The following is a 21,655-nucleotide window of genomic DNA, read 5'->3' as shown; positions in this document are numbered from 1 at the left end:
TTCCTGTTTGGCTTCCTGTTTGACTTCCTGTTTGACTTCCTGTCTGGTGCAATCTGCTCTGTGGAGATTTACGAGGTTTAGCAACGGCTGGCGGTAAGAATGTAAACGCTACGGATCGAAAGCTCAGCGGCGCGGAGAGCGGCGAGCGCGGCGGCGGGCGCGGCGGCGGGCGCGGCGGCCGGTGGAAGTCAGGACTGCTCACAGACTGGCAGGTTTTAGTGATTGTTTTATTTGTCTTTACGGCATTCTGCGTTTATTTTTACATAATTTAAAAATGTTTTAATGTATAAGGGTCAAAGACGAGACGTCTCAATTTCAGGGTCCGAAGCATATTTATTATGTAATAAATAAATAAACATTTTAAAACACTACATTATGTTCTCCAACCCACTCCTCTCTACTTACTTAGATCATTACCTATTGTAAGAAATAAACATTTAAGGAGCTATGGTGCTCAAAAGTACCAAAATGTCCTTCCTGAGTAACGTCCGGGCTTAAATCTAACTATAAAAATTAATTTATGAAATGCCTACATTTAACCCTCATACCGTCCTCAAGGGTCAAATTGACCCCATCTCTTTCTTTCTTTCTTTCTTTCTTTCTTTCTTTCTTTCTTTCTTTCTTTCTTTCTTTCTTTCTTTCTCTTTCCTTCTTTCTTTCTTTCTCAACCTGACTTGTCTTCTGTTGAACGGTCAGTTCTGTTTTTGAAATTGAGATTGAAAAATTATTTTTCAAATATTTAACAGTTCTCAGTGTCTCTCCCTTTGTACTATGTATGACTGTTGAAAAGATATATTCATGAGTAGTGAAAAACTTTGAAATCTTGCAGTACGTCATTCCTGGATAACAGCATGTCATTCCGGGTAACAGTGATGCAGTGAAGTAATCTAACCTAAAATGTAATATTATCTTACACAATCAGGTTTTCTTGAGTTGAGGATACAATGACAAATATTTTTGCCTTTACTGTAAAGTATTCTAATACATTTTCCAGTTTTTTTCTCTTTTTGGCATGAAAGATTGTACGATCAAGAGCACCTAATAAGCCCATTCCAGTATAACTAACCAAATATATCGCAAACATTTTTGATAAAACTATGTTTTTCTGAGCAGTAATTGTTTGTTGAACTCTAAAAATGTATATCTATTAACTTTTATAAGCTAACAATGGTAGAAATTTGAATTATTTTAAAATCCATTCCTGTTACCCAGGAAGGACATTTTTTATACATTTTGCATACAATCCACAAAAAATATTATATTATATATTTTATATACTGTACTATTATTATTATTATATACCGTCTAGTCACTATAGCATTGTTGCATCATATCACCAGTTTAATTATTACCTTCATCTTTCCAACCATCCTACCAACTGATGTTCTTTTCTTAACTTCTTTAGTGTTCTTGTTCTTGTTCTATTCTGTGTTTTTTTCTATTGTTGTTTTTATTTATGCTACCTCAGTAACTGTTTCAATTATTTGAAATAACCTTTTTCAGATTCATATTTTTAGGTTGACCTGGCTGTGTTTTTCCATTTTAAAAATAAAATAAAATGCATTGGAGCATTTAGAGGTGTTTTATTTTAAATTTCCATCCACTTTAATTGAAACTACGTTTCATACAGTATTTTAAATAATAAATGATAAGTAGCAATAACTAGTCATATAGTAGTAGCAGTACTAGTAACTAGTCAGCTAGTTTTAGTTAATGATTTTGAGTACACACTACTAATAAATCTAAATAATAAACTTAAGGTTCCATATTTAGTTTCAGCTTGTGTTGAAGCTAAAGTGGGCAACAGGTTTGAGAGTAAAGTCAACTAGTCCGGGTTGAGAGTGCACGACTGTAACTTTAGTCATTTTTACATCTATTTTCTGTCATTTTGTGTGTTTTTTAGTCATTTTTGATCATTTTTGCATCTATTGTTGGTCATTTTGTGTCACTTTCACATGACGATTAAACTCTCAGGAACTAAAGAGAGGAAACAGCAGCAGACGGAGATCTGACTGAGAGGACGGCTGGAGATGTTTGGGTTGTTGAAGGTGAAAAATTCAACCTTTGTTCTTTACGGAGGACTCAACAAGAAGCTGATGAATCCTCCACAGTCCACTTTAACACATTATAACACTTTATAACACATTATAACACATTATAGCACATTAACAGATTATAACAGTAAAACAGACGTGGGGCTCAGCGCTGAGAGGACTCAGATCCTCAGAGTCACAGGAACCTTTTATCATGTCAGGACGCTGCAGCTGGAGGAGGAGGAGGAGGAGGAGGAGGAGGAGGATGGTGAGGAGGAGGAGGAGGAGGAGGAGGAGGAGGAGGATGGTGAGATGGGTGAGATGGGTGCAGGGCCCCTATAAACAAAAAGCTGCTGCAGAAAGAAATGGAAATCATATCAGCTTCAAAGCCATAAAAGCAAAACTTTGGAAACAAAGATGAAAGATAAAAAACTATCAAACTGCAGAAACACACAGAACATAATCACGTCTGTGTGTGTGTGTGTGTGTGTGTGTGTGTGTGTGTGTGTGTGTGTGTGTGTGTTGATACTGGCTGCTCTGCGTGCCGTGAGAAGTCTTATCAGTTGGCTTCTTAAAGGGACAGGACAGTGATGTTATCTGATGTGTGACTCGTCTCTGAACATCTGACGACATGTACCGACGTTAAAACACTCTAAAACATTTACTCCAGCTGAAGACACAAAATCTACCACATCTAAATCTGAAGACACAAAATCAACAAAAAAATTATAATTATATATATATATATATATATATATATATATATATATATATGTATATATACATATATATATATATATATATATATATATATATATATGTATATTTATATACATATATATATATATATATAAAATACCAATAAAAACATCCAAAAAACAAAAATAAAACACATAAAAAACACATTAAAAAAAAAATACAAAAAAAACATAAAAACACACAGGAAACACATACAAAAATTACAAAAAATACACAAAAAACCCAGTAAACACTCTTCACAAACAGTAAAGTCATGCTGCATGTTGGTGGAGGTGATTTGATCCTTTGCAGTAAAAGAGTTGATGCATTAAACATGAGCTGTGTACTGATACTATATTTAGTTTGAGTACGCAGGATGTTCTGATTCTGACCGCGGTCAAGAGAAGTGGACCTGGAGGTCAAAGCGCTGAGTGTGCAACGATGTGACCTTTACGCCCTCAACGGCCGCCATCTTGTCTACGTAGCGGAGGAGGCGGAGCCAGGCGAGCCGCTCAGCTCGGAAAACTGTTTGTAATGGCGGCCGAGACAACAGCGCCTGCAGCTCCCGAACCCTACAGATGTACCTTTTGTCGTACATATTCATATTTAAAATGGCCTCTGAATAGTTTATTAATGTATTGACATGTATTAACACCGTCCCGTTTAGCATGCTACAGCTAGTTATCCGTTAGGAGCTAGCTCCAAATATAGCAAACAAGTTGCCCCGGTATTTATCTTGTGGATGCGTTATGATTTTGTAAATGTTTTGATAGGAATATGCGACTTTAAATGAACGTCAATAGGTTATTGTACTTGAACAGTAACGTTAGTGGTGTTGGATACATGTCACCGCGTTAGCACTAGCACTAGCTACCTGCGGTACGGAAACGTGAAACTTCAGTTTGGAGTTCCTTAGATCAGCTATTCTCAACCTTGGGGTCGGGACCCCAATTGGGGTCGCGAGATGATTTCTGGGGGTCTCCAAATCATTTTGGAAGTCAGCTCTGTCTCCACTGTGTTAAAGTGTTCATGTGTTAATGTGTTTTAGTCTTTTTGGTCACTTAATGTCTTTTTTTGGTCATTTTGTGGTCAATTTGTGTCTTTTTTGGTCATTTTGTTTCCTTTCTTTGGTCATTTTGTGTCTTTTTTTGGGTGATTTTGTGTCTTTTTGGTCATTTTGTTTCCATTTTTGGTCATTTTGTTTCTTTTTTTCGGTGATCTGAACTGTGTGTGTGAGATTGTGTTCAGTGATCGAGGGTCGCGGACAACATGGATGTTAAATTGGGGGTCGCGACTAAAAAAGGTTGAGAACTACTGATCTAGATGACAAAGCATTTTCTTCTTGGCCCACAGCAGCATATTCAGTGGTGGGAGAACCACCACCAGCTGGATACAAGTAAGTGCAAAAAAAAGCTCCGTCTGCTATCACGCCACAACAACTGATTCATTCAACAGCTGCAGCTCAGAAAAACATCCACTGAGATACGTTTTACACAGAAACGTGTGAGACGATGGCATTGCACTTCTATTAGGCTACTAGTGGAACTATTGTGTACGGTAAATACTGCTAACATGTTGCCTATTACATATTTTAGTATTGACATTGTTTCTTATAAAGATAGGTAATTATGCACATTATAATACCTATCATTGATCAGATTTCATTTTGAGCGTCCTGAGTTCTTCCTGAACGTCTACATATGTTGTTGTTTTTCAGAAAAATTAAAAAATAGCTTTGTTAGAGCGATCTAAAAAAACTGTTCCATCTTCCTTTTTCAGAAATCTTCCTGTGTTTTTAATATGGGAGCCAATGAGGCTGTTGGTGGTGTTGGTGGATCATCTGTGCGTCCTACGCCCAAACTATAACTCTGACAGCTTTACCAGAGGATTGTGAGGGAGAAGACTAATTTTGCACACCGATCCCGATCAAACCGCACGTTTTGATATATAATTTGTAGCGGGATGAAATTGCGTCCGGAAGAGGAAGAAGAAGAAATCCACAGTATAACAGTAGTGCAGCACTGGTCCCTACAGATATTGCTGGATGGGACCAGTGCTGGGGAGATTGCCCCGAGGCCCTAATAATAATAATAATAATAATAATAATAATAATATATGTCACATCTAAAAACCAGCAGAAGAAGAAGAGACGTGATGGAGACGAGCGTCCGTCTTTCTGTCTCTCTCTCTGTCTGTCTGTCCTCAAAAGGTGTATAAATCCGTCTGTCTCTCTCTCTGCCTGTCTGTCTGTCTGTCTGTCTGTCTGCCTGTCTGTCTCTCTCTGCCTGTCTCTCTCTCTGCCTGTCTGTCTGTCTGTCTGTCTGTCTGTCTGCCTGTCTGTCTCTCTGTCTGTCTGTCCTCAGAAGGTGTATAAATCCGTCTGACTGTCTCTAATGGAACGTAGTGACAGAGGACTCAGTGTTTAAAGGTTCAGACGGAGGACGCCTCCTGTCCCAGCGTGTCCCTGTCAAAACAACATCTATTACTCACACACACACACACACACACACACACACTCACACTCACACACACACACACACACTCAGACACACCATCCAGACTGCTTTGATCCTGCTGCAGGGCCTGAGGAGGGACGCCCAGGTCCACCAGAGACATATATATATATATATACATATACATACATATATATATGTATATATGTATATATATACATATATATATGTATATATATATAAATGTATATATATATATATATACATATATATGTATATATACATATATATATACATATATATACATATATATATATATATATATACAGTCATATATATATATCATATCTAATGTATATTCTATATAATATGAGTATGAGGACTGATGTGAAGGAAAGAGAAACGAGAGAATCGAGTATCGTCTGTCCAACAGTTTATTAACAGTTTATTAACAGTTTATTAATGTTTCAGATCTTCAGCTGATTCAATAAATAACTCAGAAACATTATGATGATGATGATGATGATGATGATGATGATGATGAATCGACTGACAAACTTTCATATTTATTGATCAGATCAGAGAACCGGGTTCTGTTCCGCTGTGGGACTTCAGTCTGGAAACAGCTCAGAGTGTTTCAGGAGCTCTCAGACGCCCTCATGGACTTCAGCAGCATCTTTTGTTTTACTGGTACAGCTTCAAAAACAAACCAGGGAGGTTTCTGCCTGAACCTCAGAGACCGGGGACAGAGGACTCTAAGAGTCTAGGACTCTGGGACTCTAAGACTCTGGGACTCTAGGACTCTGGGACAGAGGACTCTAAGACTCTAAGACTCTGGGACTCTAGGACTCTGGGACAGAGGACTCTAAGACTCTGGGACTCTGGGACTCTGGGACTCTGGGACTCTGGGACCAGTGTTGGACTCAGACTGTTTGAAGGGCGAAACAATAACAAGGGCCCCTTCTGCTCGGGTCCCAGCAGCAGCTCTGATGCCTGATGAATAATCCTCATCCTTGATTACGATCAGCATGAAGTTAAAGGAGATCCAGATCAAAGTAATCAATGATCTGGTACTGACAGTTAAAACCATCGAACCGAACCATCTCGGGGGGTCTGGGGCCCCCTGGAGCATTTTTATCCCATAAAAGCCCAAACTTGGAGCCTCTCACACATTCTAATGCCACTCTTCCATCATATCCACTGATCTTAATCATTGCATATTTTAATGAATCATCGGATGGAGAATAAGGGTTGTTTATTGTTTTATTTCATCTTATTTTGACAGTCTTCTGTGGTGGATTCTGCTAACACACTATGCTCTTATTTTGAAAGCTGCATGTGTTAAGAGACAGGAAGCAATCATAGCTTTTTGTATAAAACAACTTTAATTGTTAGCTGATGTTAGCTCGCGGCTACCAAACAGTTTATACAACAGTGTGTTTGGACCTCTGGCAGCCCGGACGGGTTACTAGTTTTTAGTTCGTCATAGCGACGCCACATGTAAGCAACGCCTCTTTGACGTTCCCCGTTCGTCGGCTACCAAAGAGAGGAACGTCTGCACCTTGTTAGCTGACCACAACAGGTTTTTTCGGTTTGCCATATTCTTGTTTTAGAGGGCACATCATCATCATTTATTGTATGAAGGGAACCCGAGAGGGCAGCCAATAAGGCACTTCCTCTTGTTTTCACCAATTTTGAGGGCACTTTAGCGCGCTTTCTCAACCATGGAGGCATGAGGCTACCACCCCCCCACCCTCTGGACTCTGGGACTCTGGACTCTAGACTCTTGGACTGTGGGACTGTGGAAATCTGGACTGTGGACTCTGGGACTTTGGACTCTGAGACTCTTGGATTCTGGGACTCTGGACGTTGGGACTATGGACTCTGGGACTCTGGACTTTGGGACTGTGGACTCTGGGACTCTAGGACTCTGGACTCTTGGACTCTTGGACTCTGGGACTGTGGAGTCTTGGACTCTGGGACTCTGGACTCTGGGACTCTGGACTCTTGGACTCTGGGACTCTTGGACTCTAGGACTGTGGACTGCTGAGTAACTCCCTGTAACCTGCAACTGCTCCTGCTGAGGAAGGCCATGAGTGTAGCTGAAAGCTCCAGAACCAGCTGGTGAACCTCCTGTGATGATCAGAACCTGGACTAGAGGGGCACAGTAGAGTCCAGGACTCTAGTCTCTTGTTGTAAAGAGTTCTTTGACCTTGTCCCCCTTTGCGTCTCCGTAGCTGCTGCTCCGTTCAGTCCTGGTCTCAGTAGTCCTTGTAGCGGTACGTGTTGGGGTCCTGGTCTCAGTAGTCCTCGTAGCGGTACGCGTTGGGGTCCTGGTCTCAGTAGTCCTCGTAGCGGTACGTGTTGGGGTCCTGGTCTCAGTAGTCCTCATAGCGGTACGTGTTGGGGTAGGTGTAGCGGTAGTCGTAGCCGTCGGCGCGCTCCGTCTTGGTCTGGAGGGACTCCGGCTGGAAGGACAGGGACTTGATGACGCCGCCGGACTCGTCCGTCACCTTCACCTCGGTGGAGTACGAGGACGAGGACGCGTCGTCCAGCAGCGACGAGCAGCCGGGGAGTCCGGCGGGTTTAGGAGGTGCACAGGACTGGTAGGACGGGAGTCCGGCGGGAGGTTTGGGACAGGACTGGTAGGACGGCAGCGCCGCGGGAGGCTTCGGACACGGCTGGTAGGAGACCTGCGGAGGACCAGGACCCGTTAATGTCTCACACCTCAAACAAATACTCACAAATATATTCACAGAGACAAGTCTAATGTTCAAACCTGTTCAGACTACCAGTATCTGGTTCAAACCTGTTCAGACTACCAGGATCTGGTTCAAACCAGTTCAGACTACTAGGATCTGGTTTAAACCTGTTCAGACTACCAGGATCTGGTTCAAACAAGTTCAGACTACTAGGATCTGGTTCAAACCAGTTCAGACTACTAGGATCTGGTTTAAACCTGTTCAGACTACCAGGATCTGGTTCAAACCAGCTCAGACTACCAGGATCTGGTTCAAACCAGTTCAGACTACCAGGATCTGGTTCAAACCAGTTCAGACTACCATGATCTGGTTTTCAGACAACCAGGATCTATAATACACTTAATGTTCAAACTGATATTATGTAAATAAACATTTTACACAATGTCCAAACCTCGTTGGAATCAGGTAGCTTCTTTTGTTTGAGATTAAATCCGTCCCTCTGATGGTTCGGGTGGTTTGTTCTGGTCCCAGACCCTGACTCCCTGAGGACCGGCCCGCCCCCCTTACTATAACCAGAGAGATTTAAACACCAGCGACTGAAACTGGTTTTCCTTCAAATGGACCCATTACCAACTGCAGCTTTGAGGGGTTTTTGGTTCTACTGTCTCCTGATTGGCTGACAGACCTGGGCCTGCAGGTCTAAGGTCTGGACCCCCCTGATGAGCCCCCCTCACCTTGGTGGTGGTGGTGATGATGGTCTGCAGGGCGGCGGGGGACCCCGGGGCGGCGGGGGGGTACCGGCAGGGGTACTCGGTGCTGTAGTAGTGGTGGTTGTCGCCGTAGGGGGCGGAGCTCTTCAGGAGCTCCTTCCAGCCGGCGGGGGACTTGGTCTGGGGGTCGAAGGAGGAGCAGGAGGAGGAGAGAGGAGCCGAGGAGGCCGCCGAGGAGGAGGAGGAACCCAGGACCGGAGTCACCCTGCACAGAAACCACAACCTCGGTTAGACCTGTAGACCTGGTTCCAAGGTTGGACCAGAACTTATTGAACTGGCCTGGACCAGACCTGTTAGACCATTACAGCAGATTTTTAAACCTGATCAGACGACTAGGATCTGGTTTAAACCAGTTCAGACTACCAGGATCTGGTCCAGATTTGGAGTAAAAGGTGTTTAAATGTCCAGAACCTGGTTTGGAGCTCACCTGGGGTCACAGAGGTCAGAGGTCATGGGGTACGAGGGCGAGGTCAGGTATCCTTGGAACTCGTAGCCGGGCCGGCCCATGTAGAGCCTGGGATTGGCTGGTTTCTGCAGCGTGGGCGGGGCCTCCCCCAGTGCATTGTGGGGGTTGTAGTAGGGCTCTGGACTCTGGAATGCTGGGTAATGCTGCGGGTAGCTGGGCTCCATGAAGGAGATCCGGTCCGCCGGATCCACGCAGGACAGGAGGGCGGGGCCCAGAGCCTGAGGCCGTAAACACAACAAATGAGTAAACAGTAAACAACAACAACATCTCAAACAGCTGATGTGGTCTCTGGAGGACCTGGGTTTCGATGAGTCGTCTCTTCGGCGTGAACGGCGGCGAGCTGACGCGTCGCTTCACCGAACTTCTTCTGGCTTCAGTCTCGGATTTGGACTCGGGTCTGGGGTGATCGTGGACCCCTTTAGCCTGCAGGACCACAACAACAACAACAACAGTAAACAAAACAACCCAATCTGGACCTTCAGAATCAATTCAATCTGGTTTAGTTCTTCAGCATCTGGTTCAAACTAGTTCAGGCTACCAGGATCTGGTTTAAACCAGTTCAGGCTACCAGGATCTGGTTTAAACCAGTTCAGGCTACCAGGATCTGGTTTAAACCAGTTCAGGCTAACAGGATCTGGTTTTCAGACTACCAGGATCTGGCTTAAACCAGTTCAGACTACCAGGTTCTGGTTGTAGTCTGTTCAGATTACCAGGATCTGGTTTTCAGACTACCAGGATCTGGTTTAAGCCAGTCCAGGGACCCTGTGAGCCTGCTTGGACTGGGAGGGCCCTGTTAGATGGTGTGCTGTGGGACCTGGAAGAAGATGGCCTTGCCGTCGACCCTCCAGAAGTTGGTGACGGGGTAACCGCTGTGGCCGCGGCACGGCAGCAGCTCCAGGGCGGCGCTGCAGCTCGGACACAGCTTCTCTGAAACACAAAGACACCGTCAGAGGGGGTCCGAGGGGGTCCGAGGGGGTTCGAGGAGGTCTGAGGGGGTCTGAGAGGGTCTGAGGGGGTCTGAAGGGGTCTGAGGAGGTCTGAGGGGGTCTGAGGTGTCTGAGGGGGGTCTGAGAGGGTCCGAGGGGGTCTGAGGAGGTCTGAGGGGGTCTGAACGGGTCGGAGGGGGTCTGAGGAGGTCTGAGGAGGTCTGAGGGGGTCCCAGGGGTCTAAACGGGTCCTTACTCTGCTGTTTCTGGCGGGCCTTGTCACAGATGGCGGGGCGGAGCTGCAGGCGGGACCCGTCGGGCAGCGAGCAGCCTCGGGAGCAGACCACCACCCCCAGACAAGACTTCTTCAGGATCTGACAGTTGTGGTTGTTGGTGTTCCTCATGGCCCAACCAGACAGGTGCCTCTGGGCGTTCTTATCCTCGGCTGGGACACACACACACACACACACACACACACACACACACACACACCACACACACACACACACACACACACACACACACACACACACACACACACACACACACACACACACACACACACACACACACACACACACACATATATATATATAAGTCTCCAGGAATTTTATGTTTTTTTGGTCATTTTGTGTCTTTTTGTCTGTTCTGGAGTTGATAAATGAACATCATATATTTCTTGTGTTCGGGGTCTCATTGACTCCTACAGGATCTACAGATCAGAATCTGATAAAGTCCATCTCACTAGTTCAAGTATTGAGTCATACAGATGACACACTTTTCATATTAAACAACATTTACATATGAAACAGACTTTTTAAAATTGATCTTTTGTAATATCCACATTTTTTGAGACAGTGAATTTTATGTGTTCATTAAATGTCAAAGTAATAATCATTATAATGAGAATAAATTAAATAAATGAAGACATGAAATGTTTTTAATTCTGTGTGTAATGGATCTATAGAATGTGTTATTGAATTACTGACATTAATAAACGTTATATCAGCATGTATATATATATATATATATATATATATATATATATATATATAATTTCTGACTCTGCTAAATGTTTCTCACCGCTGTAGATGTAACGAACGTAACCGTCTGTCCACTCCTGGAACGGGTCGAACTGCTTCGTGTCCTACAGACAGACAGACAGGCAGACAGGCAGACAGACAGGCAGACAGACAGACAGATTAATAACTATTTAATATTAATAATAATAATAACTGGGTGTGTGTGTGACTGAGAATCAGCTGATCGTTTGTTTTGGTTTCACTGAAAACAAAAATATAAAAAACCAGTTTTGACTGTTTGATCAACAAGAGAAGAGCTGAGTCAGCACACACACACACACACACACTCACACACACACACACACACACACACACACACACACTCACACTCACACACACACACACACACACACACACACACTCACACACACACACACACACTCACACTCACACACACACACACACACACACCTTGAGTCGACCTCTAACAGTCGTTTTTAATATTTAATTACATTTAATGTATTTACTCACATTACAGTTTTTCTCAATTGCTAAAACACTAAACCCTATTAAACCCTATTAAAAACTATTAAACCCTATTAAAAACTATTGAAAACTATTAAAAACCATTAAAAACTATTAAACCCTATTAAACCCTATTAAAAACTATTAAAACCTATTAAAAACTATTAAACCCTATTAAACTCTATTAAAAACTATTAAACCCTATTAAAAACTATTAAAAACTATTAAAAACTATTAAACCCTATTAAACTCTATTAAAAACTATTAAACCCTATTAAAAACTATTAAAAACCATTAAAAACTATTAAACCCTATTAAAAACTATTAAAAACTATTAAACCCTACACCTCTTTTGTGTATTTTTGGTCATTTTGTGTCTTTTGTTGGTCATTGGGTCAGCAGCAGTCAGGAGGTGTTCCAGCATCAGGCCAACCTGGAGCCCAACAACACTCAGCACCTCCTCGTTTTGATCTGTTGGGGCAGCAGGAGGAGCATCCCGTCTATGTGGAGGAGTTTTAATCTGTTGGGGCAGCAGGAGGAGCATCCCGTCTATGTGGAGGAGTTTTGATCTGTTGGGGCAGCAGGAGGAGCAGGAGGAGCATCCCGTCTATGTGGAGGAGTTTTGATCTGTTGGGGCAGCAGGAGGAGCAGGAGGAGTTTCCACAGAGCCCTCCAGGTCAGACAGCGGTTCAGTATGAAGGGTTCATCAACGTTTCCTAACCCAAAGAGGAGTTCTGCTCCTCATGGAGGTGGAAGCTCCTTTCACCAGGTGGATCTCCATGTGGGGACACAGGAGGAGGTGCCAGGAGGTTCTCCCCTGTTGGACAGACTGAATGTGGACGGGCGGCTGGTAGAGCGGCTGCCCACCGACCGGAGGGTTGGTGGTTCCATCCCTGACCATGAAGTCTCCTTGAGCAAGATACTGAACCCTGCTGTCTCCTGATGCTGGTTCATCAGGGAGAATTAATTCCTGCTGGTGGCAGCGTTCAGCCTCTGCCACCAGTATGAATGTGTGTAGCCTCTGCCACCAGGATGAATGTGTGTAGCCTCTGCCACCAGTATGAATGTGTGTAGCCTCTGCCACCAGTATGAATGTGTGTAGCCTCTGCCACCAGGATGAATGTGTGTGTAGCCTCTGCCACCAGGATGAATGTGTGTGTAGCCTCTGCCACCAGTATGAATGTGTGTAGCCTCTGCCACCAGTATGAATGTGTGTGTAGCCTCTGCCACCAGTATGAATGTGTGTAGCCTCTGCCACCAGGATGAATGTGTGTGTAGCCTCTGCCACCAGGATGAATGTGTGTGTAGCCTCTGCCACCAGTATGAATGTGTGTAGCCTCTGCCACCAGTATGAATGTGTGTAGCCTCTGCCACCAGGATGAATGTGTGTGTAGCCTCTGCCACCAGTATGAATGTGTGTAGCCTCTGCCACCAGGATGAATGTGTGTGTAGCCTCTGCCACCAGTATGAATGTGTGTGTAGCCTCTGCCACCAGTATGAATGTGTGTGTAGCCTCTGCCACCAGTATGAATGTGTGTAGCCTCTGCCACCAGGATGAATGTGTGTGTAGCCTCTGCCACCAGGATGAATGTGTGTGTAGCCTCTGCCACCAGTATGAATGTGTGTAGCCTCTGCCACCAGTATGAATGTGTGTAGCCTCTGCCACCAGTATGAATGTGTGTAGCCTCTGCCACCAGGATGAATGTGTGTAGCCTCTGCCACCAGTATGAATGTGTGTAGCCTCTGCCACCAGGATGAATGTGTGTAGCCTCTGCCACCAGTATGAATGTGTGTAGCCTCTGCCACCAGTATGAATGTGTGTGTAGCCTCTGCCACCAGGATGAATGTGTGTAGCCTCTGCCACCAGGATGAATGTGTGTGTAGCCTCTGCCACCAGGATGAATGTGTGTGTAGCCTCTGCCACCAGGATGAATGTGTGTGTAGCCTCTGCCACCAGTATGAATGTGTGTAGCCTCTGCCACCAGGATGAATGTGTGTAGCCTCTGCCACCAGGATGAATGTGTGTAGCCTCTGCCACCAGGATGAATGTGTGTAGCCTCTGCCACAAGGATGAATGTGTGTGTAGCCTCTGCCACCAGGATGAATGTGTGTAGCCTCTGCCACCAGGATGAATGTGTGTAGCCTCTGCCACCAGGATGAATGTGTGTGTAGCCTCTGCCACCAGGATGAATGTGTGTAGCCTCTGCCACCAGGATGAATGTGTGTAGCCTCTGCCACCAGTATGAATGTGTGTGTAGCCTCTGCCACCAGGATGAATGTGTGTAGCCTCTGCCACCAGTATGAATGTGTGTGTAGCCTCTGCCACCAGTATGAATGTGTGTGTAGCCTCTGCCACCAGTATGAATGTGTGTGTAGCCTCTGCCACCAGTATGAATGTGTGTAGCCTCTGCCACCAGTATGAATGTGTGTGTAGCCTCTGCCACCAGGATGAATGTGTGTAGCCTCTGCCACCAGGATGAATGTGTGTGTAGCCTCTGCCACCAGGATGAATGTGTGTGTAGCCTCTGCCACCAGGATGAATGTGTGTAGCCTCTGCCACCAGGATGAATGTGTGTGTAGCCTCTGCCACCAGGATGAATGTGTGTGTAGCCTCTGCCACCAGTATGAATGTGTGTAGCCTCTGCCACCAGGATGAATGTGTGTAGCCTCTGCCACCAGGATGAATGTGTGTAGCCTCTGCCACCAGGATGAATGTGTGTAGCCTCTGCCACCAGGATGAATGTGTGTAGCCTCTGCCACCAGTATGAATGTGTGTAGCCTCTGCCACCAGTATGAATGTGTGTAGCCTCTGCCACCAGGATGAATGTGTGTAGCCTCTGCCACCAGGATGAATGTGTGTAGCCTCTGCCACCAGGATGAATGTGTGTAGCCTCTGCCACAAGGATGAATGTGTGTGTAGCCTCTGCCACCAGGATGAATGTGTGTAGCCTCTGCCACCAGGATGAATGTGTGTAGCCTCTGCCACCAGGATGAATGTGTGTAGCCTCTGCCACCAGGATGAATGTGTGTGTAGCCTCTGCCACCAGGATGAATGTGTGTAGCCTCTGCCACCAGGATGAATGTGTGTAGCCTCTGCCACCAGGATGAATGTGTGTGTAGCCTCTGCCACCAGGATGAATGTGTGTAGCCTCTGCCACCAGTATGAATGTGTGTGTAGCCTCTGCCACCAGTATGAATGTGTGTGTAGCCTCTGCCACCAGTATGAATGTGTGTGTAGCCTCTGCCACCAGGATGAATGTGTGTGTAGCCTCTGCCACCAGGATGAATGTGTGTGTAGCCTCTGCCACCAGTATGAATGTGTGTAGCCTCTGCCACCAGTATGAATGTGTGTGTAGCCTCTGCCACCAGTATGAATGTGTGTGTAGCCTCTGCCACCAGGATGAATGTGTGTGTAGCCTCTGCCACCAGTATGAATGTGTGTGTAGCCTCTGCCACCAGGATGAATGTGTGTGTAGCCTCTGCCACCAGGATGAATGTGTGTGTAGCCTCTGCCACCAGGATGAATGTGTGTGTAGCCTCTGCCACCAGTATGAATGTGTGTGTAGCCTCTGCCACCAGTATGAATGTGTGTGTAGCCTCTGCCACCAGGATGAATGTGTGTGTAGCCTCTGCCACCAGGATGAATGTGTGTGTAGCCTCTGCCACCAGGATGAATGTGTGTGTAGCCTCTGCCACCAGTATGAATGTGTGTGTAGCCTCTGCCACCAGGATGAATGTGTGTGTAGCCTCTGCCACCAGGATGAATGTGTGTGTAGCCTCTGCCACCAGGATGAATGTGTGTGTAGCCTCTGCCACCAGTATGAATGTGTGTAGCCTCTGCCACCAGGATGAATGTGTGTGTAGCCTCTGCCACCAGTATGAATGTGTGTGTAGCCTCTGCCACCAGTATGAATGTGTGTGTAGCCTCTGCCACCAGTATGAATGTGTGTAGCCTCTGCCACCAGGATGAATGTGTGTGTAGCCTCTGCCACCAGGATGAATGTGTGTGTAGCCTCTGCCACCAGTATGAATGTGTGTAGCCTCTGCCACCAGGATGAATGTGTGTGTAGCCTCTGCCACCAGGATGAATGTGTGTGTAGCCTCTGCCACCAGTATGAATGTGTGTAGCCTCTGCCACCAGTATGAATGTGTGTGTAGCCTCTGCCACCAGGATGAATGTGTGTGTAGCCTCTGCCACCAGGATGAATGTGTGTGTTTTTGTTTTGCAACATGTATTTATCCAACAGTGAACATTTATTTCTGCAGCTTCATGTCTGTGTTCATTGTGTTTTCTATGATTCTATGTAGTGTTTATGACTGCTCATAGTGTTAAATGTGTCATAAAGGAGAAATATCGCACAATGATCATAAAATAACTTATTATTATTAGTTATTATTAATCTGGATGAGAGATTTTAATGATTTACATGTTTGTATGAATTACTGTAAAAATGTCAAACCACATTAGAAATATTATAATATATAAAATTAAACACAGTAAATCACATTATTATTTTATCATTATTAGACTCTTTAATTACCGTAAAACAAAGAATAAAAACTGAACTAAACTTTAACTTCTGCTGTTTTTAAACTCAGTTTAGCTGTAAAATATAAAAATGATCAAGTGAAGTTAAAGGAGAAATATTATAATAATCATAAATAACAATAAAAGTAACAGGATTTTTAGTCTGAATGAAAGTATAACAGTATAAAAGCCACTCAGCATGTTTTTACTGTATTTTACTGTAAATAAACTTTATTATTTATAATAAACAGATTATTTACAGTAAAAACTCTCAGTTTTACTGTCAAAATATGAAAATGATGACGAGGTAAAGTTAAAGGAGAAAAAGACTGTTTTTATATTTTTAACAGATTCAACAGAACCTCTGGTCTCATTATTATTATTATTATTATTATTATTATTATATTCATATATAAATATAATAACAGGCCCTAATGTGAGACATGTTTTTCTTTTCAGACTTGTGTAGAATATTAATGTGTAAATCATAAAGAAAAGCTTTTAGAAAGCTTCAGGAGGAAAATAGAGATAAAACATTAATAGAATAAATGAGATAATCTAATAACTCTTTTTATATTATTATATTTTTACTCTTTGACGTTTATTCTGTCAAAATGTCTGTAGATTTTAAAACTGTTCAACATGTAAAATGATAAATGATTAATTCACTTTCAGTAACAATGAAACACTGAACAGGATTTATTACATTGATATTGTTTTTTAATAAATTACTCCGCTGTAAAATGTATTTAATGTAATATTTATGTATTATATTAATATATATATATATTATATAATATATATATAAATATAATATATATATTTATATATATTATATTTATATAATATTTATTTACATTTATCTTTGGTAAAAATACTTTTTCTCGCTGTTAAATGTACTAATACCTCAGAAATATACTGTCATATTTAATGGTAAAATACATCTTTCATTTATGAAGTATTTTCTGGCAGAACAGCGTTTCTGTTGATGGAAAAACTTTTTTGTGTCTTTTTGTGTCTTTTTTAATCATTTTGTGTCTTTTTTAATCATTTTGTGTCTTTTTGTGTCTTTTTTGTTTCCTTTTTAGTCATTTTTTGTCTTATGTTTTATGGTAAAATATGTAATAAAATGTCCATCTTAAAGGTGAAATCAACAGTGTTAATATCATTTTACCGTAATATTATAAGAAGTTGCAGCGTGTTTATTACGGTAAAGTTCTGCTGGTTTTGACCATAAAAACACCAGTTTTATTATTTTTGACAGTGTTTGTTAAAAGGTCTCAACCTTCAGTTATTGACAGTAAAACTTCATTTATTATCATTCTGGAGGTTATTTATTTTATCTTCAGTCATTTTATCTGTTACAGTGTTGTTTCTGTTCAGAACAACAAGGTTTATGATGAAGCAGATAAAACAATATGATGCTTTTATTATCAACTAAATATATAAAAATATCACAATACAACAAACAACAGCAGATAACAGAAGTTAATGAGTCGATATTATTCAAGTTAAAACTATATTTATGGAATAAAATGAATTATTGAGTTGATATTTCTTTTATTGTTATATAGACTCCACACACACACACACACACACACACACACACACACACTCACACACACACACACACTCACGCAGTAAAAATGCCCTTAAATATCTGTATTAATAAAGTATTTTAATACTGCAAAAGATGACTAAGAACATGTAGAGAACCTCACAAATGTCCCACATTATGATAATAATAATAATAATAATAATTATTATTATTATAATAATAATAATTATGAGTAAATGAGAGTTTTTGCTGATATTTACATTTAAACTAACAGTATAAAAGCCGCTCAGCGTGTTTTACGTCAATAAACTGTTTATTTACGGTAAATCATTCAGTTTTACTGTCAAAATATAAAAATTATCATGTAAAGTTAAAGGAGAAAAACCATCATAATCATAAATAATAGTAATAATATGAGAGTTTTTGCGGATATTTAAACTAACAGTATAAAAGCCGCTCAGCGTGTTGTTTTTTACCGTGTTTTGCCGTAAATAAACCGATTATTTACAGTAAAACAAACAGTTTTGCTGTCAAAATATAAAAATTAAACTGTAAATTAATCATAAATCACCGTAAATCAAAGAAAAGCACAAAACTTTAACTTCTACTGTCATAAAGTAGAAAACGCGCAGTTTTTTTATTTTATTAGTCTGAATGACAGATTTTGCTGATATTTTACATTTAAACTAAAAGCCGCGCGGTGTTTTTATTTACAGTTGTTGTTGTTGTTGTTTTTTACCGTAAATAAACTTAATTATTTTTAATAATCAGGTTTAGACCTTTTTAGACTCATTATTATTATAATTATATTTATATATAAATATTGTGATAATAATAAAAAATAACAGGATTTTTCAGAGTAAATGACTTTTCCTCGTTTTTTCTACATTTTTACAGAGTAGAGTAGATTTTTGCTGATATTTACATTTAAACTAACATTATACAACCCGCCGTAATAATAATCATAATATAATGAAATAATTTTCATTATATTATGATTATTATTATTATTATTATTATTTGACAGTGATCGATCCGTTTTATTCTGTTGATTCACTAAAAAGACTTTGATCTGTTTTAAACTCTGAAATGATTCAACAGAACATCTGAAACATTATTTTTATGATAATTATTATGATATTTATATATTAATATGTATAGTGTTTATATAAATCCTTTATGTAACAAAGTCAAAGCCTCGTTATTATTATTAAAACACGGAACAAACTAAAACTCTCCAGATTATTAAATATAAATATAACAGATTTAATATTCTGAATCATTTCTGCCGCTCGGTTTATTCTCCTCATGTTTACATCATAAACCACTTTAATATTTAATAAACATGTCATGTTTATTATCTGAGTGTTGTTTTAATCACCGATCACAGATTTTAATATTAATATTAATATTAAACCTTTCAGCCCGTAAAAAACATTTATCATGTTAAATATTGTTTATTATTGTTAATTTAGACTGTAAATGTTCCGGTTGTTTGTTTATTTATTTACTGTTTGGTTTTTATAATAAAGATGAAATATGATTTAATATAAAAATAATAATAATAAAAACTGAATTTATTTCGAATGGAACCAAACTCTGATTATTAATATCTGATTATTAATAACTCAAACAAACTTTAAACCAGTTTAACGAACTTTATCAGGACCGGGACCTGGACTAGGTCCGGGTCTAGGACTAGGACTAGGACCGGGTCCGGGTACGGGACTAGGACCGGGTCCGGGTCCGGGACTAGGACCGGGTCCGGGTCTTACCTGAGGCAGTTTGGGGTCGTTGATGTCCCAGGTGAACTTCATCCCGACGGAACAAACACAATCCGCCTCGTCGCGCTCCTCGGCCCTGGACATGCTGCTGGTCCTGGTCCTGGTCCTGGTCCTGGTCCTGGTCCGTGTCTTTGTCCTGGTTCTGGTCCTTTTCCTGGTCCTTTTCCTGGTCCTGGTCCTGGTCCTGGTCCTGGTCCTGGTCTAAGTCTTGTTCCGAGTAAGTTTTGAGTCTTGTAAGTTTTGTTCTTTTTCCCGGTTCTTGTCCTGTCTTTGTCCCGGTCCCGGTCTTGGTCCCAGTGCGGGTCCCGGTCAGTCCTCCAGGTCCTGGTCCTGGTCCTGGTCCTGGTCCTGGTCCTGGTCCTGGTCTAGAGCAGCAGCAGTAACAGTGTGTGGTGTTGTTGAGTTTCAGCTTCAGACTGAATGAAGGTGAAGCTGCTCAGGTGAGTCAGAGGGAGGCGGGGCCCGGGGGGGGGGGGGGGGTATAATAATAATAATAATAATAATAATAATAATAATAATAATAATAAAAAGTAAAGACGTAGAATGTTTATGGATCAGATATTAATGAACAGACACAAAGTTCTTTCTTTATTTCTTTTTCTCATTTTTATTTGTTTTATATTTTATATAGGCTATTCATCATTATTATTATTATTATTATTATTATTATTATTATTATTATTATTATTATTATTATTATTATTATGACTGTTTTTTTATTTTTATTTTTTTTCACGTCAGATTTTATTTTATTTTTTTGACTTTTCATGTTTTTTATGTTTCAGGTTTTAAAGATGCTGATTTACAGAAACACACAGTGAACAGGTGTGTGTGTGTGTGTGTGTGTGTGTGTGTGTTTGTTGTTGAAACACTTCAGTGTTTCTCCTAAAACAAACAAACTCATTAGTCATCAATTAAAGGACGAGAGGTCAGTTAGAACCTGTCTGACTGACACACAGACAGACAGACAGACAGACAGACAGACAGGTCTAGTGTGTGTGTGAGGGTGGAGAGTTGTGGGCGGGGCCAGCAGCAGGTGGAGCTCCCTGATTGGTCACTGATGTGTTATTTATATATTATAGATGTTTATATATTTATATATTATAGATTATATGTTTATACATTATAGATGTTTATATGTTATAGATGTTTATATATTATAGATGTTTATATATTATAGATGTTTATATATTTATATATTATAGATTATATGTTTATACATTATAGATGTTTATATGTTATAGATGTTTATATATTATAGATGTTTATATATTTATATATTATAGATTATATTTTTATACATTATAGATGTTTATATGTTATAGATGTTTATATATTATAGATGTTTATATATTATAGATGTTTATATATTTATATATTATAGATTATATGTTTATACATTATAGATGTTTATATGTTATAGATGTTTATATATTATAGATGTTTATATATTATAGATGTTTATATATTTATATATTATAGATTATATGTTTATACATTATAGATGTTTATATGTTATAGATGTTTATATATTATAGATGTTTATATATTATAGATGTTTATATATTTATATATTATAGATTATATGTTTATACATTATAGATGTTTATATGTTATAGATGTTTATATATTATAGATGTTTATATATTATAGATGTTTATATATTTATATATTATAGATTATATGTTTATACATTATAGATGTTTATATGTTATAGATGTTTATATATTATAGATGTTTATATATCTATATATTATAGATTATATGTTTATACATTATAGATGTTTATATATTATAGATGTTTATATATTTATATATTATAGATGTTTATATGTTTATATATTATAGATGTTTATATATTTATATATTATAGATGTTTATATATTTATATATTATAGATGTTTATATATTTATATATTATAGATGTTTATATGTTTATATATTATAGATGTTTATATTTTTATATATTATAGATGTTTATATATTTATATATTATAGATGTTTATATATTTATATATTATAGATGTTTATATATTTATATGTTATAGATGTTTATATATTTATATATTATAGATGTTTATATATTTATATATTATAGATGTTTATATATTTATATATTATAGATGTTTATATGTTTATATATTATAGAT

At 40.1% G+C, this 21,655-nt stretch overlaps 1 protein-coding gene across 1 annotated transcript; it reads right to left on the bottom strand.

Annotated features, from left to right (window-relative positions):
• Positions 1–7,602: 7,602 nt before the first annotated feature.
• Positions 7,603–19,589, bottom strand: gcm2 (glial cells missing transcription factor 2). The gene is made up of 8 exons (XM_059327290.1): positions 19,497–19,589; positions 11,172–11,235; positions 10,345–10,533; positions 9,977–10,089; positions 9,460–9,585; positions 9,124–9,380; positions 8,661–8,901; positions 7,603–7,917 (listed from the first exon to the last, which is right to left on the bottom strand). The coding sequence occupies exons 1-8, from the start codon at positions 19,587–19,589 to the stop codon at positions 7,603–7,605; spliced, it is 1,398 nt and encodes a 465-aa protein (XP_059183273.1).
• Positions 19,590–21,655: the final 2,066 nt, after the last annotated feature.

Source organism: Centropristis striata, chromosome 23, assembly GCF_030273125.1.
Source record: "Centropristis striata isolate RG_2023a ecotype Rhode Island chromosome 23, C.striata_1.0, whole genome shotgun sequence".
Taxonomy (NCBI): Eukaryota; Metazoa; Chordata; class Actinopteri; order Perciformes; family Serranidae; genus Centropristis; species Centropristis striata.
This window is presented reverse-complemented; position numbering and strand designations above follow the sequence as displayed.